Below are 25,836 nucleotides of genomic sequence, written 5' to 3' on the forward strand. Positions count from 1 at the left end.
GTCCCCAGTGAATGTTATGCTATGGACAAGATTACTGACATTTATCCAAACTTTCAGTGTCCCTGGGCTTCGAATGCCAATTGGAAGAACGTTTTAGCTGAAGCTAAGCCCTTTTAGGTCTGACTGAGTTCAATGATAGAGCTCTAAATATATGCATAACTGCCTCATTGAAATCAACAGTACTGTACTTTGAAGTGTTTTTCTTTTTTTTTTTACTTTGGCTACAGAGTCAGTGTGGTGCAGTGTTGGCGAGGTCCTGAGAGACCCGGGTTCAAATTCTCACTTGGCCATGAAGCTCCCTTGTGCCTTACCTCTCAGCCTAACCTACCTCAAACAGTTGTGGGAATTAAATGAGGAGAGGAAGAACCTTGAAATCTTTGTATTAAAAGATGGAATATAAATGCAATAAATAATAAATAAATGAATAATAGATTGGGCTATTTGTCACTTGAATTAATTCAGGGTCCTGTATTGAAATGTGTCTAACATTTCTTCTTAATCTGTCATATATGAGCAACTTCTACTGTCACAAATAACTAATATGCTAATGATTTCTTTTTTTTATCCGTCTGTCTCAGCAGTGTGCTTTTGGGGGTGAAGCCAAACTGTTGGAAGGTTACATACAGTGCCTGCAGAGACTGATATGGGAGAGACATGTTTTGTTGGTAATTGAAGTAATAATCATATTTCAGCTTTTCTCCTAAGGCCTAATTAATCAAACGTTTGATGTTATCTGCCGTTTTAGTAAATACTTATCAAGCATATATCTGCAGCTCCTTAAATTTATTGAGAGGATGCTATATAATGATGTCTGTGCCTATTAGTGATTATGTGAGATGAGTTGCCCTCAGAGCCTCTCAAACCCAATGGAGAGGATATGGGGATGAAGGAAGTGTCAACAAAGTTCAGTTGCCATAATATTGTGGACTCGTGATTCATACTGGCTTGGAAGGACAGAAAGTCATCACTGTGGAGTACGTGCAAGGAGCAAGAAAGGTAGAGAAACCAAAGAAGAGGGGTCGAGGAAGCCTCCTAAAGACTACTTCAAAATCAAAAGCATTACAAAAATATCTATGCACACTCAAAGGCAATGGAGGCACTCAATCCATGCATATATTCCTCTATAATAAACAGGGAGAAAAAACGTAAGAGGTCTCATGCCAATAAGCAAATGGATGACCTTGGGAAAAAGAAGGCCTACACCAGGCATCAAACTCGGCCCTCCAGATGTTTTGAGACTACAATTCCCATCATCCCTGACCACTGGCCCTGTTAGCTAGGGATGATGGGAGTTGTAGTACCAAAACATCTGGAGGGCCGAGTTTGCCTATGCCTGGCCTACATCTTTAAGACCAGCAGGACCCCAGCAACAATCCAGCGAACAGACTTTCACGACTTCACCACAAAAACGTAACATTCATCATAACAACAACAATAATTATTGCTAATCTGATCTCTGTAGTTCAGTCACTTTCTCTATTCCCAATTAATGACATAGAGGCAGTGCCACTAGTAGGGCTTCCATTTCTGAAAATGTCGTATCAGAGTGATGAGATTAGCAAAGATTCCCAGAGAGTCTTGGAAAGTCTAAGAGTCACTGTCCAATTTCCTTATCTGTCCGAGAGCCAACAATACATTTTAGCCATTCTTGCCTACATACTAGAGTGCCTTCTGAAGCAAAACAGACTTTAAGTTACACACCTCACCGAAGAAGTAATAATGTCACAAGCAATAATGAAATACATTTCTCAACTCATTGCTTTTTCTTATTTTTATCCGTTTAATAATTTATATCCCACTTTTCAAAGTATTGTTCAAAGGATCTTTTTTAATATTGCATTTTCTCCCTGTGGGAATATCCATACTTTTTTTTCAAAACTTTAACATAAAAAAATATACTTTTCTTAATATAAATTGCCCAAGAACACCCTGCTTTCCTTAACCCTCTGAATGCAGAACAAAATAGCAGGTACACTAAAAAGGATATGAGGTATTGCAAAGAGCTGAGCAAATACATGGAACGAAGAGCCCCAAGCAATCTGCCAAGGAGCAATATAGGTCAGAATGAACTGCAACTTTTGCAGGAGGTCCCACAGCTGAAAGCAAAAGAGTCAGAAAAGTTATGACAGCGTATGTGAAAAGCACTTTTTTTAAAAAGAAAGAAGGAAAGCATTTTACCATATATATCCTATACAACACGCAATGTCCACGTACCTATATTACAATTATACTACCTCTTGGATTGTTGGTATTCAGTTCATATAGAAAGTGAAGTGGAATTTTTATTTTAACACAATATTTACTCAATCAATCAATCAATCAATCAATCAGTATTATTATTAATTACCTGCCCTTCACCCCAAGGTCTGAGAGCCGGTTACAGCATTAAACACAATATTAAAAACAATTTAAAACAACTTGCAATCATAAAAAGTTGGGTCCTGAAAACATACATCTCTGATGTCAAAAGCCAATGTAAAGTGGGACATCTTCAGCATTATCCATAAGCTCTATAATGAAGGTGTCTTGTGCACCTCTGCTGGGAGTTTCACATCTTTGGGGCCAGCACAGAGAATGCCCTCCCCAGGGCTGCCACCTGCCCTCCAAGCCCCTGAGGGTGGAGGAACTACCAAGAGAGCCCCCTCTGCTGATCTCAGCACTCAAGAGGGTCTGTAGGCGATCTTTCAGGCATCGGGGACGTGAGTGGTCAGGATAGCCATATGGCACACAGAACACATCTACCAGATAAATCCACCAGATTTTTCTCTGTAGAAAAATGAGCTTTCTAGCCAAGATGCTGTTCCCCATCACAAATGTGGGAAGGGGAAGGGGAAGGGGAAGGGGAAGGGGAAGGGGAAGGGGAAGGGGAAGAAGAAGAAGAAGAAGAAGAAGAAGAAGAAGAAGAAGAAGAAGAAGAAGAAGAGAATTTTCCTAAAATAAAACGAAGATATATAAATAGAATGGCTAAATGTGTGAGGGACTTCTTTGTGTTCCATGCTCTTAGGGAGGAAGGTGAGGTCACAACAGGTAAAGGAGCTACTGCCCAAGGGAGCAGCTCCAGGTTGCATCTTTTCCTCTGCCCCTCTGTAACATGCAGGGCAACTTGCTCCATAACCAGACATTATAATGCTGTGAGTTATGACATCAGGGCATGGTTCCAGATGAAGTACATCTTTCAGAGGCAAAGGGAGAAACACATCCAGTCGATTGTCTTTTTCAGTGGGGTGATTCACGCAGCCATTTTTGAAGATTACTTTCAGTTATGGTAGTTTCTGCTTTGACTGCCAAGACCAAGGGTCCCCAACATAGCACTTGTGGGCACATATGTGCCTACAGAGGCCTTCCCTGGCACCCACATGGCCCCCTCTCCAAAGTTCAGATTAAAAGAAACATTATATTGTAGTCAATAGACTAGGTTGTGGTGTATGAGTGGCTGCCGTGTGTATGGTGTCCCTGACCTCCTCTGGTTTGCAAAAGGTAAAGGTAAAGGGACCCCTGACCATTAGGTCCAGTTGTGACCAACTCTGGGGTTGCAGCGCTCATCTCGCTTTATTGGCCGAGGGAGCCAGCGTACAGCTTCCGGGTCATGCAGTCAGCATGACTAAGCCACTTCTGGCGAACCAGAGCAGCGCACGGAAACGCCGTTTACCTTCCCGCCTGAGCGGTACCTATTTATCTACTTGCACTTTGACGTGCTTTCGAACTGCTAGGTTGGCAGGAGCAGGGACCGAACAACAGGAGCTCACCCCATCATGGGGATTCAAACCGCCGACCTTCTGATCGGCAAGCCCTAGGCTCTGTGGTTCAACCCACAGTGCCACCCGGGTCCCCTAGTTTGCAAAGACACCCCCCAAAAAAGGAATGTGACCCTTCACTCAGAGTAAATGAAGATGCAGTTCTACCATACACCCCACTCCCACAGTTGCACGCTGCCTTGACTTATTTTTTATTAGGTTTTTTTTCCTTTTTCAAAATGGTCTGATAAATCTGGAAGTCTGGCTGAATACTGACAACTGCTTCACTGTGCCTGTCCATCCAGACTAACCAATGAAAAAGTCACCAAACATTGAAAGTAATTTTGTGCACAATCCCGTTCTATCCCTTTCTATCCCCATCCCTTGCTTTTTCACAAAACTCTACATTCGGAGCAGAGCACTCAAAATCACCAAGTCAGCTAGGCTCTTTGAGCAAACTGTGCAACTATGCAAAGTGTGTGAATCATGAAAATTCAGAAGCATTATGTGAATCTGCCCAATTTGCAAAACTTGTTATCTGCTGCAGTATTTGAGCTTTGTAATCACAGAGCTTGGGGTGCTTTAATGCCGCATTTGAGACCCCCAGATTCATAGCCCTGTTATAACCATATAACTGTCGGTTACCTATTTTGAAACATCTTACTGCTTCCACTGTTGAATTGGAATTATAATACTTTTCTTTTATGTGCATCCAATTAGAGATAATATTTTGCCCATTTGCAGACTAATTTGTGTTTATCTCCCTTAATGTGCATTGCTCATGAATGTTTTGAGCAATCTTTCTGCATCTTTGGAGAAAATTGGCAGAGCTGGGGGACTTACATGTTGCCGATGATAAAGATTTCCTCATTGAAGTGCAATTTCTTTTCTACAAATCTAACTTCCCATTAACACTGAAAGTCATTTATGACTTGTGTACATCTTAGCTTCTGTTTATGCTTTCACCTATTTTTCTATACAGAATGTCATTCAAGTGAATCTTGTCTCTGAACTTAAAAGCTTTATAACTCTTCCCCTTAATTTGTTTCAATTCTGCTATCAGTAAATAGTTGTATCCAGTAGTAACCTTCCATTCATGGAGAGCTCTTTAATCCTCTGGAGACTTCCATGAAGGAAAGGGGAAAAGTGATTTCCACCCATTTTCCCTCCTCTTCTCAGCCCCCTATGTCCCGCCCCCATTTGATCCAGCCTCCAGAGGCCTGGAGGAACTTCCAGAATAGTATGGGAGGTGTTGCAAGGAACTGCAGGAAAAAGGGGGCGATTTTTAAAAATGGCCTTCCTCCCCATACCATTCATAAAAGGCTCAGTTGTATCAAAGAGCTTTCCATAAATGAAGAACAGTCCATTTTTCTTGCAGATGAGGAAGTTTCATTACAACCTCAAGGAGAAGCCCAGCAGGTGGTCTTGTGCTGAGCAGATTAAGTTGACAGATTCATTTTGTAACGTTCTTCATAAGAAATTTTGACAGGTTTTGACCTTAATCGGAGCCAAGCACACATATTGCCAAAGGACAAGGGTTCAACTGAACATATAAAACATTTCAGACTGAGATATCAAAGACCTTTTCAACAAATGTTTTGGATTTCAGGTGATTATGTTGCTTATCAGAATAAAAAGGCCAGCGGATTTCTGTCCTATCACTGAACATATCTTTACAACACTGGGTTGTTGTATGATGAAATAATCCAAGTGGAACTTATCAGACTCTCTATGTGTATTCAAGAGACACCACTCACCAGGCAAGATAGATTATTGCAGTTTGTGAAGTGTGAGTTGTTGGGCTTAATTCTTTTGGACAACTTGGTTCCACTTTTGTTATCTGTCTGTAGGGGGATGTGAACACCAGCAATTTCCCATGGCAAACTTAAAGTTCACCGGTCTCTAATAAACAACCATTGCAATCATGCAAAGTAGTGGCATGAAGGGTATTTCCAGAGAAGAAACAGTGGGCGCAGGGAATGTGCTGTTGGCATTCATCCGTCTCAAGGGAAAATGGGGTGAAAAATCTGGGATGAAGTCAAACTGCTGTGCTAGCAACACTGAAGTAACTTTCCTGGGGTGCAGGCCTGGGCATTGCGCACGGAGAACCTGGGCTGCCCAGATAACAAGACCTACCTTCTCGCCCTCACTGATGTGGTCCAAAGGAAAGCAGAGCCTCCCAGTAAATAACTAACGGGCAATTATCCTCCACTATTTCAATCAGTCTCAGTTCCCTACATGTTGTATGGCTATTTCTAATCCTGGATCACAGCCAAAATGCATCATCCATGCACAGCCCTACCAATACCTTTATGCACCATTTTAATTTTGGTTCTGGGGGCAGGGCTCCCAACCAGTTTACTGAACTGGATGTTCCAGTATGCAGTAGCACATCCAAAAGCAGCTACAAGGAGCTAATAGCGGGAGGAAAGTGGCTGTGGAAAGCAATGCCCTGTGAGCAGTGAGGTTGATTTGCATCCTCACTGGACTACATTAATTACATACATGGGTCACCAATGTGGCGCTTGCAGGTGTTCAGAAGTCTGCAGAGGCCCTTCCTTGGGGCCCACAGGTGCCCACTGCCTTCTCTTGCTCAAATTAGGCTTGAAATAAGCTTTATTTTGTAGTCAATAGAAGGCTATTTAAGCCTAATTGCAATGGGGGTTGGGGGGGCTCTCCCCTCCCCAGCTGTGACCCGCCCACACAGCAAATGCCCCATACACTGTAATTAGGCTTCCTTCCATTGGCTACAACAGAAAGCTTTATTTCAAGCCTAATTACAGCAGTTGGACAATTTGGGGCGTGGGGGGCAGTCACAGATGAGGAGGAAGGGATACCCCTTCCCTTGCCAGCTGTGACCCCCATCACCATTGCAAAGCACATTACTGAGGACAGATGAAGAAAGTGTCATCTAACCTGGAATAACAAAGCTGGAGATGTTGTCTACTGTGGTTTTATTTCATTTCCTTTAGTGGAAAAATGGATATGCTTCTTCAACCGTGGCTTCACACGGATTGTTTTTTCTACTGAAATGATTACACAGACTTACAACACTTAGGAAAAAGCCTTGCTGCTCAGACATGGGGAAAATCACACCTTCAGAGAATAATAAGTTCCTGGCTGTCACTTCCAGAGTTATTTCTACATAGCCAAAGGTGGTGGCAGCAAAAATGTGCTTTCTATCTTTCAAAAATAGTTGTCAACATTATGGTGATTGAACAGTGCATTGATTGAAGCTGTCAGTTCCTTTTCTTGCTGAAGCAGAATGGACTATAGAGATTTGGGAAAGATACAGATACAGTGCCTGATGCCATCTGAGCAGGGATCTGACAGATAGACTTTTCATAGGAATAAAATTACCCCAAATTCATTTTTTTAAAGGCCGGCCCACAACATTTCAGATTCTTGGGGATTTAGATCCATGTGATGAAATAATAACCTGCAAAATGTAATAATTAATCTTCAAAACCCAGCAATCCTATAAGTATTTCATTTACAGAGCCACTGCAAATCTCTAATTACCAGCTCAATGAGATTGTACTTTTCACTCATTGTCTCAGCATGCCTCTGAATGAAACAATTTCAGCACGACTACTCCGCACATGCTATTTCCATTTTATTCACTTGTTTCCCAAGATATTGCTACCGTGGTCAACTTCTCAATAGTTTGAGATATATGGGTATAGATCTATAGATATATAAAACATTTGCCCCCAAAAAGCTCATATAAACTTTTAGGGATGTTCTAAACCTCTAAGAATAATCAAGAACTTCCTCTCAAAAATATGTTTAATTGGCCCCTAGCCTGTAGCATTTCTTCAATAAACCTGTAATATATGTACTTATGATTTTAGTACAGGCAACTCCCAAATTATTTGAGAGTTATGTTCCAAGGCACCAAGCGTTTTAGTGAAATCCTGTATATTTGAAACACCATTGAAAAAGCCTACAAACCCTCCTCCCTCACCTTGTCCCTTTTTGTGACGTCTTTGTGACTTTTGGGGTCATTTCTGGGTTTGGCGCAAGTCATAGTTTGTTTCTTTCCAAACAAACCATCAGTAAGACAAGAAACAGCCTTGGTTACCGCTTGTGGTTTGTTTGGAGAATAACAAACAAGGAACACAGGTTCAGATATTCCAACCAATCAGAGCCTGGTTTGTTTCCTGGTGGTGTAACAGCAGCAGCAGCAGCAGCAGCATAAGCTGGAACTTCCATTTTGTTTCTTTTAGACTATGCTTTAATGTGACATGTTAACTATGTTTTTCAGGTGTTATTGTAGGATACAGTTAGACACATGTTATTAGTTATGGATTTTTGTTTCTTTTTCTTAAACACTCAAAATTGTGACAGAGTTTTAAGTAACGATTCACTTGCCTTATTAAACACAATGGACATCATGAAGAAATTCAACAAGAAGTTATCGGAGTTACCATAGTAGTCAAACTGGAAGAAGATGACAGTAAAGCTTAATGTAACAAACTGGTGAATGGGATTACAAAATGAAGACCGCAATAGCTTCATTCCCGCAATTGTAATCAGAAAGATATCACAGCTGCAAGAGGGAAAAGAAAGAAAAGAAAGAAAGAAAATCAGGAAAGTAAAGCTTCAATAGAACAACTTATTAGGATGGTTTCTGTTTCGTTTAACTAATCACTATACGAAGGTGACTATTTATGTCTGGCAGTAGTACCATTTTTTGATTGACTTTATTGAATCAAAACACAATGACATGGCTCTCCAAAGTTCTGGTACAACTTTAATCTGGACAGGTCCTGTATTAAAAGACAGGAGGTGACATTCAACATAAGAGAGTCATAAAACTGTAGAATTGGAAGGAACCTGAGGGTCATCTAATCCCACCCTCTCCAATGCATGAATCTCAACTAAAGAATCCATATTGGATAGACACCTAACTTCTGCTTTAAAACCTCCAATGAAGAAGAGTCCACCACCTTCATAGGAAGTCCATTCTAGCTGTTACTGTCAAATAGTTCTTCCTGATGTTTAGTCATAATCTCCTTTCTTGTATCTGGAAACCATTGGTTTGGGTCCTACCATCAGGAGCAGAAGAAAATAAGCTTGTTCTATCTTCCATGAGACGGCCCTTTAGATATCTGAAGATGGCTATCATCTCTCAGCCTTCTCTTGGCTAAACATACCCAATTCCCTCAACCATTCATCATAAGGCTTGGTTTCCAGAACCCTGATCATCTTGGTTGCCCTCCTCTGCGCACGTTCCAGCTTGTCAACATCCTTCTTAAATTGTAGTGCCCAGAACTGGACACTATACTCCAGGTGTGGTCTAAGCAAGCAGAATAAAGGTACCCCTGCCCGTACGGGCCAGTCGTGTCCGACTCTAGGGTTGTGCGCCCATCTCACTTAAGAGGCCGGGGGCCAGCGCTGTCCGGAGACACTTCTGGGTCACGTGGCCAGCGTGACGAAGCTGCTCTGGCGAGCCAGCACCAGCGCAGCACACGGAAACGCCGTTTACCTTCCCGCTATAAAGCGGTACCTATTTATCTACTTGCACTTAGGGGTGCTTTCGAACTGCTAGGTGGGCAGGAGCTGGGACTGAAAGACGGGAGCTCACCCCACCACGGGGATTCGAACCGCCGACCATGCGATCGGCAAGCCCTAGGCACTGAGGTTTTACCCACAGCGCCACCCGCGTCCCTAAGCAAGCAGAATAGAGTGGCACTATTACTTCCCTTGATCTGGACACTATACTTCTGTTGATGCAGCCTAGAATAGCATTAGTTAGCTATTCATTCATTCATTCATTCATTCATTCATTCTGCTGCTGCTGCTGCATCACACTGTTGATTCATGTTCAGCTTGAGGTCTACTGAGACCCCTAGATCCTTTTTACATGTACTACTGTCCTCCATCTTATATTTGTGCAGCTGGTTCTTCGTGCCTAAATGTAAAATCCTGCATTTGTCCCTACTGAAATTCATTTTCTTAGACTGTGCTCCAGTTCTCCAATCTGTTAAGGTCATCTTGTATCCTGATTCTGCCTTCAGTAGCATTTGCTCCCCATCCCAGTTTGGTGTCATCTGCAAATGTGATGAGCATCCCCTCAATTCCTTCATCCAAGTCATTTATAAAGATGTTGAACAACAACGGGCCCAGGACAGAACCCTGCAGCACCTCACTTTTAACTTTTTTCCAGGATGACGAGGAACCATTAGTGAGCACTCTTTGGGTTTGCCTGGCATGACTTGTCTTTGAGAAACCCATACTGGGTCTTAGTAATCACAGATCAAATGTTTAATTATCTGTTCTAGGACCTTTCCTAGTATTGACATCAAGCTGACTGACTGGCTGGTAGTTACCTGGGTCTTCTCCCCACCCCCCTTTTGAAGATTGGGACAACATCTGCCCACTTCCAGTCTGCAGGAACCTCCTCTGTTCTCCAAGAATTCTCACAGATAATAGACAGAGGCGCTGAGATAACATCGGCAATTTCCTTGACCAGACTTCATCATGTGACCGGACTTTCACTTGCATGATGTGACTTCCCATTCTTCTTCTCCCTCCCTGGGTGCCCCCCAAATCTGCTTGAGGGTTGAGGAATGTCCCAAAGCAGAGTTTGGGGGCACATGAAAGGACTACAAGGGAAAGGAGGAGAGTAGAAAGTGCAGCACAATGGGCAGCATTAAGCAGGATACGCAGATTCAAATTTCTGCTCTGCCTTTTAGCCCACTGGATGATTTTGGGCCAGTCACTATTTCCCAGCTCAACCACACAAGTCTATTGAAAGAATTAAGATGAAATGGTATAACACAACTTCCTCTGAATCCTTTGGAACAAATTTCAAATAAATAACGATTTAAAAGGCTGGTGTCCGTATCTAGTATATGTATAACATATCTGAACGATGTACCCATGAATTAAACTGATTTCCCTGCTGAAAGCACAGCGTTATATGTTTTCAGAGATCATTAATCATTATAACAGTTTTGGTGTCAACATACTGTTAAGTACTAGAAAATTAGAACATAAAGAAAGATAGTTGGCAAACTTCCCAGAATTCTTGCTTCTATCTTTTAGTAGGCATTGTGCTCTTTGTTTTACACCTTTATTTGTACATTGATCCATTTTTGCTGTGGAAAATAATGGAAGAGGGTCACAAACCTCTTGCACAAATGGGCCAGGGAACTACCATTTGGGGTAGCAGAAAACAGGGGTTCATTGTGAACGGGGTTGCCCTTCCTTGACTTTCATATAAGATTGCAAATGTGAACCTTCTCACTGTTCAGTTTTAGTTATTTTTACCTCAGTGAACCAAGCAATTTCCTTTTGTAATAGAAGCTTGCCTGACCCATTCCCAAAGGGATGTACTAGGACTTTCAGGGCACCTTTCATCCATGGAAAGAAACTACTGTATGGGTTGACTACTGAAATCAGCCAAGTGGGAATTTTGTCACCTCAGAGAAGGGATGGTAAAGCAGTGATGGGGAACTTGAGGTCCCCCAAAAGTTATTGGGCTACAACTCCCATAAGCACCAGCCACACTGCTAATGGTGAGGGAGGGCAGGAGTTGGAGTCCAGCAGCATCGAGAGGGCCACAGGTTTCCCCATTCCTGAGATAAGTTATTGATGCAAATCCTGCACTCATTGTTTCATAAAGGAACTGTGATGCTGCCACTATCTTCAAATTAAATGAAAACAAGCCACAAGGTTTCAGAATGTCTTCTCCATGTGCCAGTATTTTCAAGACCTTGATACATGTTGTGCTCTGGTCGTTCATTTGGGATTTTCAGCCTGGATGGATTTCGGTGGATATGAATCTAAAAGGCACTTATTCTTTGCTCCATGTCCCTTCAAGCAGATATTTAGGTTCGCTAGAGATAAGGCTACTCCAAACAATCAGCTAAATGTTGCCATGTGAATGAAATGCCAGAAACTCTTTCGGAGGCTGTCAGAGCTTCTTCTCTCATCCGTACTTTCAGTTTTGAAAGCAACACAGATAAGACGAGTTCTGAACTCATTGGCAGGCATGCTCCAACGTGATGAGAGCGCTTGCTGGGTTTGGCATCCCTGGAGAAGAAGGAAGTCCAAGAAGGAAGGGCAAGAAGAAGAGCAAATGCTATCCTCCAGCCACATATGGCAGCCCACCAGGTTCAGGCTCACGCTGCCTGCATGGCCAGGGTTAGTGCAAGACATTTTTCCGCCTGAAGCAGAGCTCCTATGGCCCCATGTGTGTGGGGATAGACAAATCTCTGAGGCCACCTTACTCAGCATACCTCATTCTGAGGAAAAGCACTTCCAAGGAAGAGGCCCCACTGGACAGTCCCACTTTCAGCAAAGGAGCACTCCTACAACTCTAAACAGTTGTGAGTTAGTGGGGTGAGGGCACATAAATCCATCGCCTTTCCTGTCGCACTATCTGATGCAAAGGTCTCAATGCGGCCAATGGGTAGGCCAACCTGGAGGGAGAGGCAGGAGAGACATCAAGCACCTCTCCAGTTACAAATAATGGCTGCTATAGGTGACAGCAGTTTAGGAGAGGCAGGTCACAAGTTGTGGAAGCCTAAATGGTAGACCAGATGCATAAATGATATTGTCCAGCTCTTAATTCTACAAATAATGTATCACAACATTTAAGTAACTTACTGTGGAGTCAGCCTCTTGTATTTGCTGATTGAGAAGGCGTTATTGGTGAGGGCATTCAGTATTATTGCCGGATACAAGATGTACTTTTCAAAACACTGAAGCCACACATAGAGTCTTTCAAACCACATTAAATGGGCAGCACCTGAAAATTTCAAACAAAGTGATGTCAAAACTCTTGCCGTGCATAACAGGGTATAGCTCATCTGTCTCACACATGGCATTAGCTGATTTATTCATTTATCACATGAAATGTGAATGCCAAAATTGGCTCTGATTTTGGGGGGGGGGTTGATCTCTCATCAAGATCTGAAACGTGCTAGGATACCAAAGTGAAACTCCAATGGGGCATTGGATTCATATGAGCAACTAGAAGTTGATTAAGCGTTGGATCCCTGGTCAGTATTGCATATGTAATTAGATCAGAGCTCCATTAGAATGCAGATTTAACAGCAGTTCTAGAAGCAACAGAAAATTGCAGTGAAGAAAACTAGTCTTAACTAAGGGGATGCACAAGCCATAGCACTATATGTGAATAGCAGTGAAACAGCAAAAACATCAGAGAAGGCAGGTCAATAGCAATAGCAGTTGGGAAGTTATTTAAGCAGGCAGGAAATCGAACACATCTTAAGCTGGGGCGACTATTTCAAATCAGAGAGTCAAATTATTGTTCAAAGATACATTGGTTGCAGGTGGTTTTCTTCTTCTTAACATTTTACCTTCTGAACTGAGCCAGGTAAACCTTAGCTTGAAACACATTTGGTTTCCAACCTGGGCACAAATCATAGCTTAGATAATATTGTTGGCTTTGGAAGAATTCTTTGGGGGGGAAACAAAGTTGAATCTTGTGCCATATAAGAATAAAGTATTTGGTGGAGTGCATCACAATCCTGGTCTGCTAGTATGAAAACAAAGTCCAGAGGATTGCATCAGAAGGCTGGGTCATAAATGTAAGCAATGCCAGAATGCAAAGTCATTTCTAACACTCACTGGCTGTTAGCATTTTATTTTCATCTGGAATTAAACCAACAAAGGAGACCTGCACTTCATTTACTCTTTCAAGTCATTCTGTAATAAACTGTAAAAAAACTAGAAATTCTTCAGTACATTTTGGTATCAAAGACACTCTTTCGAGATTGATTGTTCTGCAAATATATTTCCATGCACTACTCTCCTGCCAAAGACACTTAACATTATAATGCATCTTTTTTTTATTTAAATAATGCATCTTTCTCTGCAGAGTATCTAGTTGTTGGATTGGTTTCAGAAAGAGACTGAGGTCACAGACGAGACCTACTGTCTTGACGTTCTTATCTTCAAACACGTCAAAAACTCACATTGAGAGCGATTAAAGCACAGACCCATCAAAAGTTGACAGCAAGTTTCTTAATTGGAGCAAAGAAAAAGTGAGGGTTATCCAAAGACAAGCTGGCTCCTAGCCAACAGATTTCTAGGAGAACTGGAAAGAAGTCTCCAGACACCACCTGCTGAAGATAGCAATTCCGAAATACCCACAATATGACTTTTTTAAAAACTCAAATTTAATGTTCCTCACGACACTACAGGGCAGGAAATTTAAATCATAGTCTCATATATTCATGCCACCCAAACTTTATTTTGGATCCAAATAGCTGAAAAAGAATTCTGCCAGAAATTTAAACACCGAGATGCATTTTAAAATTATGGGTTGCACATACTGCATTAAATTCATTAATCAGCCTGCAGTGGGTTTTTTGTTCTTGTTTCTTTTTAAGATTGTAAGAAGCTTGGGGAAGGACTACAGCTTCCCCAGCAGAGCACCTGCTTTGCATGCAAAAGGTTCCAGGTTCAATCTCTGCCATATCCACCTAGACTCCCTGCCTGAAACCTTGGAGAGTTGCGGCCAATCAGAGCAGGCAATACTGACCCAGATGGACCAATGGCCTGACTTCATATAAATAGCTTCCTGATAAAATGGACAAAACTAAAGTCAAAGGGCAGAACAACTACAAGCGCTCAGGTTAGTTGGCCGACATAAATAGAGGATGCAGGTTGTAAAGATTGTTCTAAACAAAGGGAGAAACTTGTCATCCACTACTACAACACAATATCCGTTTATGCCAATTAGTTCTTTACTGAATCTCTGCCAGGCCTCAAGGAAATTGCATAGCAGCAGGGCTTAGTGGGTTGAGGTCACTGAGAGAACAGCAAATTACCATCCCTGACAGCAGTCGAAATGCTGAACGGATATACAAAAAGAAAGGAAGAAAAGCAACCAAAAAAAAAACCAGTTTCAGCAATTCAGCAATACTGCTTTCTATTGTCAAACTTTATTTGTTCAAATATACTTTCATAAATTGTTGTGTGTGTGTTTTACTTATCTCCAGTCAAAGGTAAAAACAAGCCATGATCCAGGATCATCACACACAGAGGGAGGGTAGACGAATTTAGCAGGAAGAGGGATCGCTCACCTGTCTTGCTTCCTCTCACCCCTGACCTGTTTCCTCATGCTCCCTTCCCACAAGCGCATGCAGCAATCTGACTAACAGCGCCTGAATCAGGAACAGCTCTGCACACAAATGTGATTGCTGGATGTGCTTACAGGAATACCCTAAGGAAGAGCTGGGTAGGTCAAAATGCATCCAATTTTGCAACATTGCTTTCTTGCAATATTTATTTTGAGGTTTTCAAAGATACATAGCAACAATTGAGTTAAATGCAATGGGAAACAATCTAACAAGAATTAGTAATGAAAAATGGGGGGGGGGTGTTTACATGATCCATGGGAGTTCTATTCAGAATGGAGTCCACAGGGGAATTAATTGACTTTTTAAAAGTTTTTAATGTTTTTGCTTTTATATTATTTTTTGAACTTTTTAATGCTTTTATTGTATGGTTTTTATATCATAATAATTTTTAAACACCTTTGATATAGCTTTTTAAAAAAGAGATATACATATATATATATACAAATTTATCTGCAAGAGTCCACTTTGAGTAATATCACTGGAATGGGCAAAGAGAATTCAGGATCAGATAGATTCTGTCTCTCTCTCCTCTTGGTGTCTCAACTGCACATTCAGAGAGGCTTCTGCCTGATCCCTGATATGCTATTATTCTTGCACCCAACAATTGACTTTGCCACAACCTGCCTGTTTTCATTTCCCTTTGTATTCTGTGGACGATTACTCTCACTGATGTACAAAAAAATCATTATAATGTAAAGCCCATATAGACAGTGTCACTTAAAACTTTTTTCTTAAAAAAAGAAGAAGCTTTTACACACCTCTTAATTCTCTCTGCTGGTATTCTTTATTTTTAAGGATCGGGTGGGAGATCCACAGCCATGGGTGGTGCTTGCGAAGCTGAGGAATCAGGTAGTGTGTTATGAATCCCACAGTCCACGCTAAAGCATAAAGCACAATGCTGAGAAATGGCTGAGTTGAAAGGAGAAGAAAGGGGGGGGGGAAGAAACCAAATCTCATTTAAAAACAACATATTAAGTACTATAATATATATCGTTTAAAAAAGAACCGCATGATTTTTTGTATTGGTGTTTCCATTCAACATTTGCCCATTTTTATTTTGGAAAACATATGCTTGTACAGGCAGATGTGGGACTGAGGAAACGAAAGCAAACTCTCCTGTCTCACAGTTACTCTTTACCATGTGCTTTATTACACAGTATCTACTTATATTTTTCTTCAAGAGAAGAGAAAGGTTGCTGTAGTGTTTCACCCGCCTTTGCTAAACTTGTTCTCTCTCTCTCTGTGTGTGTGTGTGTGTGTGCGCGCGCATGCTTTTTGTTTGGGTTTGTTTGGTTTTTTGCACATTCACAGCCTAAGGAGTCCGTTGTGCTGGGTCATAAAACACAGAAAGTGTCTTTTTTAACGGAATGCCAATAGAAAATCAGAATATGCCAGATACAAGGCTGAAGCGCAAGAAATGCTTCAGGCAGTATATAGAAATTGCTTCCATGATAAATATGAATGGAAGTCAGAAAATAAGGGCTACAACAATTGGTTGACACACTGGCCAGGATGTGAAGATCACCTGAAATGGTTATGATCTTGGAGTGCATGACACTGTCACCTGGCCACTGCTAATAGTGGCACATAAACACTCCATACAATTGCTTTATTTGGACATAATGCTAGAAGATAAGCTAGCTGCATCTTGTGCAATAAGTTCCACTAGCACAACAGGACTTTCCCCCAACTCCTCCCTAGTGCCAAGGCCTCTGGGGAACCTCCTGTCCTTACACCGTGGCAGGCTTTTCTTGGCAAAAACCTTTCACTTCAACTCACGGAAGCCTGACTGTCACAGATATCCTATAGCTGGCAGGTTTTCTCAGTATTCTGAATGCTCATAAACTTTCCAAGCCATTAGAGTAGCTCAGCCAATTTGTACCAGAGGCTTTGCGTCACCATGGCCAAAAAACATCTTAGTGCATCACACCTCATATTTAAAAACTGGATTTTCATATGTATGAAGTGATACAAAACTCCCAGTACCACTCACAAGCAAATATTCCTTCGTCTGCTAATGTGTCTTCCATAATGGCCTATAATGAGATCTCCTTGCTTTGAATAACAGAGACAATATCTTAGGAAATAATGTAGAAGAAAGGAATTATAATACCTACCCCTAATGACAAGAAAACAGTACTGGCACTGACTGCAAATGACAGCACAGCCGCCACGGAGCACACAATGAGATCTGATTTCAAGGTTTCCCTCTGTGAATATAATTTTAAAATGATCAAACTCAAGTTAAGACCAATTTGACTTGCTAAATGAAGCTACTCCATCTTCAGAAGTTGACAGTTGCAATGAAATTCACATCAGTCACTGCTCAAAGAAGGGGTTGCCAGCATGGCATCCACGCAGGCAAAGGCCTTCCCTGGCACACACAGGGTCCCCTCCCCCCGCAACCCCGCAGGCTGAAATGGGGCTTGAAAAAAGGCATTCTGCTGCAGCCAACATAATAGACTGCAGTGTTTGGTTGGTTGGTTGGGTGTGAGCCACCCACAACAGCTGCTCCAGTTTGCAAATGTGTCTTGGGACCCCAAAAATATGCCCATGGGTCACCCGAAAATGTTGACAAGCCCTGAATTAAAGCATTCCCCAGTTGCTGTTCAGGTAAAAAAGTTGGCAAAGTATTGCTCTAGTTGCCTTTAACACAGGAAACTCTCTCTCTCTCTCTCTCTCTCTCACACACACACACACACACACACACACACTCCACCTCTGAAATGCATGGGGATTGTACAGGAGCAGTGCTTAGTGGGTTGAGCGGAGTCAAACTAGGAGTTGGGGAGACCTGGGTGTGAATCCCCCAATCTGCCATAAAGTTCCCCTTGGCTAATCACTTTCTCTCAACTTAGCCTAAGGGTCAGTGTAACTGTTAGGATAAAACTGCACAGCACGAATGAACCACTTATTTATTGCCTCCTTGGCTGAAGCTTTGCTGCTTTATTTATCCTAAAGCATAACGTTATGTAATATAATAATAATAATACTATTTATATCAGCCCTCTAATGAGCATAGAGCAGTATAGCCACATCTTGATGCCAGTTGGGAAGAGCAACAGAAAATGGAAACAAAAGGGCAGAGCAATTGCTTAGTCTCAAGAATTTAGTATACTCTGGCAGTGGAATGAATGGCCTCTATACTGTACATGTGCTAAGCCCAGAAGCAGAAAAACACACAACCAAAAACATCCCCCCAAGGCATAAAAATAGCAGGCATACCACCAACACCCTTGGAAACACCACCGAAGCCCACCAATTAGGGTTTGCATCTACAACATTGTTTTCTCTCCCGCTGGAGTCAAGATTTATTGGATATGGTGCGATGCACATTTGCACTGAAATTTGTATCCACTGATGCGATCTGGATACACTATAGAGCTGCACTGCATTACTGCATTGCATATTGTTGGTGAGAGGCATATTCTCATTTGCTTTACAAATCAGATAGTAAATGCACATTCCCATCCATAGTGTTATACCAATAGATATGCAAAACAGAATCCAACAGTGTAGATGCAGCAGGGTGACTATAGATTCAGCCCACTGTGTTTGGAATATGTATAACAGGAAGGGGGGGAACCCCCCAGTAAAAGAGCTTGGTGGGATTTGGGTTGCGATTTTTGATAGTTTAGACTTTCGTCTAACCTTCTACAAAGAAAATGCCAATTTCATGCCACCCTGTCTCAAATCTGAGAGAACTATGCAATTCTTCTTTTTGCATTTAATTGTGGTTTGTTTGGTTTTTTGGTTTTTTTGGAGCTGTGATTCTCCACTACTGCTACAGTCCAGGAAGGAAGTTAGAGTCTGAATGTAACACATGAATACCCTTAGGCTGCTGGTTAATGCAGTAATCAACCATGTGGATGCCTATGAAATTAATTATAAAGCTAGGAAGTTCCATTCTCCAAGTTGAGTGGTTAATTATCCAATGCAGCCGCCTTGTTGATTCCAGTCACCAAGGCTGACAATTGTTACAGTGCCATTCAAGCAACAAAAATGTAGCAAAGGTCACTGGAAAATGCAGTGCTAAGTTATTGCTAATTTGGAGGGGAATCAGAGAGGCTTATTTTAAATAGTAAATCCCTCTAGATTCATCCTGAAGAGTCGACCAATTATCTTCAGCTCAGATGGTATTGATTTCAAGGCACCCAACTTAAAAATAAGTATCATCCACATAATTTTATACTCTCTCTGTGTGTGCACACACAAACATGTGTAACACACGTTAGCTATTACATTCCTTATTACCAAACTGAAATCGTCAGGCTAGATAGGCAGGAACACACATATGTTATATTACTTTTTCACATGCCAACTTCAATTCAACATTTAACAATATTACTTGATGCAGCTTGACTCTGCAAGCCACAAGGGACATAAATCCCACTTAAGGGAAGCTGTAACTTGTAAACCAAGTTATATTCAAGTGTGGTTGGGCACTGCAAAATATTGTTCAATTCACCATAGTCAACACTTAAGGGGATGCTTGATTTACAAATATCTTGAAGGTTGAATCTGGGTCTGAAGATGCCAAGGGAAGGAATATGTCTTTTCCAAGGTCTTTCCTGCAATCCCTGTCTGGTCCACAGTACCCAATCAGAAGTGCAGGAAGTTGCCACGTTGACAGGACTTTGGAATAAATAGAAAAATCACTGCATGGACACAAAATGAGGCAACTGCTGTGACGTGGGGATTTCTGCTAACTCTTGGATGCTAGTGTCAGTCCCATTAACGGTATCTATTACAAACTTAAGCAGAGGAGCAGGAATTGTGTCTGTAGCTGTTAGAGTTGTCAAAAATGTCCTTTAATTAATTTTGGAGGAATCCAGGGCTGGTTCAATAGTTTTTGCTACCTCAGGCAATGTAGCAACCACCTCCGCAGCTGAAAGTTGATGTGTCAAGCTACTTTGGTACCTGAGGCAGAAAATCCCACAAGGCCTTCTCCCTACCTCTGGGAATAAATATTTCAGTTTATTACTTTACTTTCTTAATTACTTTAACTAACAATGTCAGCTACCTGAAGTGGCTGTCTCGTGCTGCTTCGTGGTAGGGCTGCATCATTTATTAATTACATTATTATATTATATTATATTGTATTAATCGTTACTTTTTAATTCACCTTTCACCGGTGAGAAGAGATCCAGGGCAAGTAACAGCATATAAAAACATTAACATTAGTAGTATTTAAAACACACAGAACACTGCCTATAACCCCCAACTCAATAATCTAGAAAACACATTTTTATCCCTCAGGGGATAAAAGCAGAGGGTTCAGACCAGTAGCAGAAATGTAAACTGGAGAGGGGCAGGGCATGATGATGCTTGCTGTCCATTTGAGTGAAAAGCTAAAGCTATGGAAGAAGCAGGGACCTTTTTGGGTGCTAGTGCTGTGAGCCCCTCTAGGTTCAGGTTGTATATATGTGTAAATAAGCCATATATCCTAAAGACACCACAGTCTTGGCTATGCCTCATTTGTCCAAAAGGAAAACAAGCCCTGGCTGGGTTAAGGCACATCTACAACCCCTGGAATCTCGCAGTGCTTGTGGCGACTGGGTTGGCGTGTAGCAGCATTCGCCCAGTGAAGTACTCAAGTTTAAAGCAGCTTGTCGTAAGCTGACAAAAGAAGGGTGTGAAGTGTGGGGGGGGTCTATGATTAAAGTTAAAAAGAAACAAAGCAGGGGATGCAAAGTATGCTCAGGGGCCTTCAATTTTTATTAATATAGCAGTGGAGGGAAGCGACTGTTTAACCTGTTGACACACCTGTTTTCTCCATCTAAAATCCTCCCCGCTAATCTTAGTGTGGAAAAATATAGGTATGAATATAGGATACTGTGCCAGACTAGCAAATTGGTCCCTCTAGCCTAGAACTAACTACTGTAGGAGTGGGGAACCTTTTTATTTTGGGGCCTGAGGGCGCTAAACCCTCCTAGCCAACTTTCCAGGGGCCAGACGCCAGTGATGGACACGACTTTCCATGCACACATACAGAGCACACAGGAATTTGTCCTCCTCACATGTCACGCACACAAGGAGGGCAATGGCATGCTGCCAAACCCCATCCCCTCCAATGCATCACCTGGTGCCTTAATAGCATTCTACTCATTTGAGAGCAAAGGTATGGGGGCTTTCTCTACTTGTGAAGGATTCTCATGTGATTTTGGGCCTTGCACTATTTCTACCCCCTGATCTGCAATGAATGCTAGAGGCTCTTCAGGGTTTCAGATAGGGGTATTCCCCAGTGCTGCCTGGGACCTTCTGCATGCAAGGATCTCTATCACTAGCTATCTATGGTATTTCTCCAATACAGGTACAGGGACCGACATTGTGCATGTGCTTTTTCCATAATGAGCTAACAGTTCTGGAGGAGCACATTTAGATTGGAGAAGTGGCACAGGAAGGGAAAGCTAAACCCCTTTCAGCCTCCACTGCTGTTCTGAGCAAAATCAGAGACCCAACACGACTGCTTTAAGGTTCTGTTTCTAATAAACACCCCGGATAATGCCTGTTTTAACCACGGGCGTCATATGCAACTCCTGCTAATTTTCTCATGGAAGACATAATGATTTCCATTCACACAAGATGCAATTTTGCAACACCCTCAGCACTGAAGAATCCCAGCGACTTCCGTCTACGTGCCAAAGGAGGAAAAGTTAAGAGCGAGGAAAGCAGCCTTGTCGTCTGTAAAACCTTTCTTTCTTCCACTGTCATTCATCTGAAGCAATTCACAGCTCTACCCCAGACTTGCTTCTCTGCTAGAGATTTAAATAATTTGACCAGACATCTTGACACTTTGTGTGTGAAATAATATCACAGCATGGTTGTGGGATTTCAGATGACGCCTTTGCATGGGCTCCCCATAAAAACAAAGAAACGAAACCTACCACTGACTCTCTCATCTTCTCGGGTAGCGGATCAGTTTGTGAATCTTCCAAATGTTGATGCAGAAAGTGAGGGAAATATTTACATTGAATAAGAGACCTGGTTTAAAAACACACACAAAAAACTCCTCATTTAGGACATTTTCATATAACAGCTTGTAAATGAGCTATTTATAGGGCAAACTAGGCATTAGCGGCTATGTTTTCTAACTCATCTGGGTAAAACAAGGGGAAGCCACTACAAAAATATGTGAGCCCCACCCAGTCTCTGATGCGCTACAGTGACCCATGACAGAAGATCATCACCACTCAACAGACCATCACATGGAGGTATTTCAGGATCTGGCTGAAAGTGACTGCTCATGACTAACAGGCCAACACTACAGGACTGGTCTGGGTACAAGTATAGCTATTTTCTCCCTGCCCCCCAACTGTGATTACCATCATACAAGGGGGAGAGCAGAGATGCAGCCATTGGGTTCCCATGTGCCTCATGTCACTGTTCCTGCAGCCCTCTGTGTGTCAGGGACAGAAAGTCAACAATGGTACCCACAAGGAGGTTGTATTTATTTATATTTATTAAATTTAGATACCACCCCTCATCACAAAATCACAGGGCAGATCACAAAATAAAATACAAGGTAAGAACACAAGTAAATAATTAAAACAATAACAACAAAGCAATACCCCCCCTTTCCCAAAGATACATTTAAAAGGTATTAATCAGCCAAAGGCCTGGTTGAAGAGGAACGCTTGCAGCTGTTGCCTAAGAATATATAATGAAGGTGCAAGGAGAACCTCCCTGGGGAGAACCTTCCACAAATGAGGAGCCACTACAGAAAAGGCCCTTTCTTGTGTTGCCACCCTCCAGATCTCACATGGAGAGGAACACGAAGAAGGGTCTCAGATGATGACCACAGAGTCTGGGATGGTTTATATGGGGAGAGGCAGACCTTCCACTCTGAGGTTCCCCATGAAATAAGAAACCTGGAAGATCAGGGTTCTGCATTGTCTCGGGAGCCTATTCAGGTACAGCAGACTCTCCATGCAAGCATCCAGGCCATGAGACATGGTGGGATGCAGAGATGGGGTCTGTGCAGTCAGGACCAACGGTTTCATCCCCACTCTCCCCCTTGTGCAATGGTTAATTGGGTGTGTGGAGATTGAGCAAAAAGGAGTTAAATAAACACAACATAAGAGGCAAATCAGTATCATTTTCAAGGTGTGAGTTTGCCCCCACATCCTTAGCACCTACATCTAAATAAAAATTTTAACACACTAGAGAAAATAACCTGAAAACAATTTGAGAATTGATTTAAGGGTTTTGCAAAATTATACTTAATGTTAGTGTTTCTTTTCTTTCAACCAGTCATAATTAAGAGGTTAAGAACTGCTGTATCAATGGGGGGTGGGAATGCTAATTTCAAATTTATTTTTGTGTTCCAACTTCTTTTTCATCTTTATGGCACTGCATCTCATCTGAACATTTGCAATCCCTTGAATACCCTTTAATTTAGTTCAAAGTAATTTGGGGGAGGGAAGAGGATTATGCACTTTAATCGTGGTTAGTCCATGAATATTTGATGCTTTTTAAATATCAGAAATAAGTGTTTTAATCCCAAACAAGATATTTAAGAGCAGTTCGAACTGCAGAGATGTGATTAAAGGTATTAGAGGAGATTAGATACTGTACAAGGCAAGCAAGCAAAGATTTCAAGGACACAAAACTCCTCACTTAAAGTAAAACGCAGGAGCTTCTTTTTTTGTAAATAAGAATGAATGAAAAGTGAGTACATTTTCAACAAGGGAAAACATGTTTGTACTTTTGGGGGAATTTTAAAGAGCTATAATGGGTGTTTATTCCATTCTTGTGCGAAATCTGTGCAGATTTGGGCTTCCCAGAGCATAACTGTGATCAGCGAGTCAAGACACTGTTTGTCAAGTCACACGTCATATAGATGCACTCTTAATGTCCCAACCCAGGACATTATGCACATCTAGACAGATTCCTGAAGACCTCCTAAAGAAAGAAGCCTGCTATTTTCCCCCTCACAAAAATGTAAGAATTGACTTTCTGGATCTAACCAAAAATCAATCGAGCGCAATGGTTTCTAACCTCAAGGAACCCTCTCGCTTCTGGTTTTCCCGATGATTTTCCTCCCACAGGTAAGCTCACCACACAGATCAAAGCCACATCATTCCATTTCTGTTAATTTTACAGGAGCATCAATATAAGCCACAGTGACAAAGATCTATAAAAGGATTTGCTGATGACTTACATTAAAACAGACGGGTCGCTACTTTGCCTACTGAGATGGTATGAAAGGGCAACCAAAAGGCCACAGAAAGCAGAGAACAATGCAGGAATGTGTTGAGCGTCCCACGGCTCCTGCAGAAGTAAATGGGGGGGGGAATGTCCTTAAATTCAACTGTAACACCACATATTAGAAGAATTACACTGTTAATTCTAATCTGGGAGAAGTTGTGATGTTTCCGACACACTGCATAATTATATAAACCACAATAGCATCCTTATATAAACCACAATAGCTTTTCAAATCAGCAGTTAGCAGCAAAAGAAACAAGGAAAACCACAGGAAGTCAGATGATTCTACCCGCCCACCCCGCTGACTGACCACCGATTTCCTTCCTACAAACCTGCGGACCCAGAGGAACAATGAATACCTTATAATGAATCCATCCCCTTTCCCTTCCAGCACAATGACATGGAGTAGTCTTAAAACACTTAAAAGTGCAAAACAGTCGATAAAACACCAGTGTCTTCCATCACTTGCTTAATATAGACAACTGCTGCCTTATGGGTTCTGTAAAACAACAATGCAAACCACACAGAAGCAGCTTCATGTGGCAAACCACAGGTGTTATATAGCTCCCGCCATATTGCGGACAATTTCGATGTCTCCATTGCAAAGCTAGAAATGAAAGAAATTGGCGGGAACTGTATAGGGAGCTGCCTCACACCCACTGAAAGCTGAAGGGAGCAGCCTCCCTTGGTGGCATTTCACACTATGACCATTGCTTGCACATCTAGTAAAATTGGGCCTAATTATGCCAGCATTCTGTAGTCCATCGTTGTATAGGCAAGCAATGCCTATCTTTCTCCTTCTGCTTTGAGGTCCAGACGTTTCTCTGTTGCCACTCTAATAATAGTTTCATAAATCTAAGGTGCTTTTAGAAGTTATTTTGTTGTTTTATCACTTGTGTGACTGACAGCCAGGCTCCTTTGGGAGAAAGGGGGGGTTATATAAGTTTAATATATAAATAAAATAATAAGGTAAGACTCAGTACATATTCAAAACCAAGTTGCTAAGGAAAGCCATGAAGAAATATCACAATCATATTCATTTTGACATTTGTGAGAATCATATCACTCATAATAGATAGTAAAACTTGAAAGCTATTTCATCTTTCGAATAGCTGTAGGAAAGACTCCAAAGTTTTCTAATTTAAAGAACTTTTGTCAATTTGCAGCCTGTCTCCAAAACTGCCTCACATATTCTGAAGTATTTGTAAATACAGATCATGTTTTTCTCTTGACTCTATAAACAGAATGTAATGGAATCATGGATTTCTTTTATACGTGCTTCTGTGGATATCAAGTCGTGTTTTAAAACTCTACTGAGAATTCTAGCTGTTTGAAGATTACCTTTACGTTGTAGAGTTTGCCGCTCAGAAATGTTAATTAAGACAAATTAGTCAAAGTTATGGGTGTGGATTAAGTTACTGGTACTAAAAAGTGGGCCTCACAAAGAACTTCATGCCTCATTAATATAATCAATGGGTGTGAGAGAATTTAAATATGCCAATTCCACCTGTTAAGAAAGCCTTGAACAGTAATTAGCTACAGGAGCCTGTAAATCAATTTTGTACTTCAATGCGCCTGAGAACATATGCACAGAATGCACCCCGGCACATGTACTGCCACTAAGCGTGCCTAAAAGCAGGGATAGCAAATCAGTTTCCAGTGTAGACTTACTGTAAAATAAGTGGCTGGGCATGAATAATAAACATCTGTAAACTAGGAAAAACTATTACCAGGAAGATACAGGGGAATTATTTGAATGGTATCAGTGA

The 25,836-nt window shown here is 41.6% G+C and overlaps 1 protein-coding gene across 1 annotated transcript in view; it reads right to left on the reverse strand.

Annotated features, from left to right (window-relative positions):
• The window catches only part of PCNX2 (pecanex 2), a 108,851-nt gene that overhangs the window by 39,177 nt on the left and 43,838 nt on the right, over positions 1 to 25,836 (reverse strand). The window contains exons 17-23 of the mRNA XM_083605958.1: positions 24,021 to 24,130; positions 21,745 to 21,841; positions 16,975 to 17,067; positions 15,616 to 15,766; positions 12,354 to 12,495; positions 8,109 to 8,286; positions 1,986 to 2,096 (exon numbers count right to left, since the gene is read on the reverse strand). Of these exons, the coding sequence (XP_083462084.1) occupies positions 1,986 to 2,096; positions 8,109 to 8,286; positions 12,354 to 12,495; positions 15,616 to 15,766; positions 16,975 to 17,067; positions 21,745 to 21,841; positions 24,021 to 24,130 (882 nt within the window). The remainder of the gene's footprint in view (positions 1 to 1,985; positions 2,097 to 8,108; positions 8,287 to 12,353; positions 12,496 to 15,615; positions 15,767 to 16,974; positions 17,068 to 21,744; positions 21,842 to 24,020; positions 24,131 to 25,836) is intronic.

Source organism: Podarcis filfolensis, assembly GCF_964270895.1.
Source record: "Podarcis filfolensis genome assembly, chromosome: 3".
NCBI classification, from domain to species: Eukaryota; Metazoa; Chordata; class Lepidosauria; order Squamata; family Lacertidae; genus Podarcis; species Podarcis filfolensis.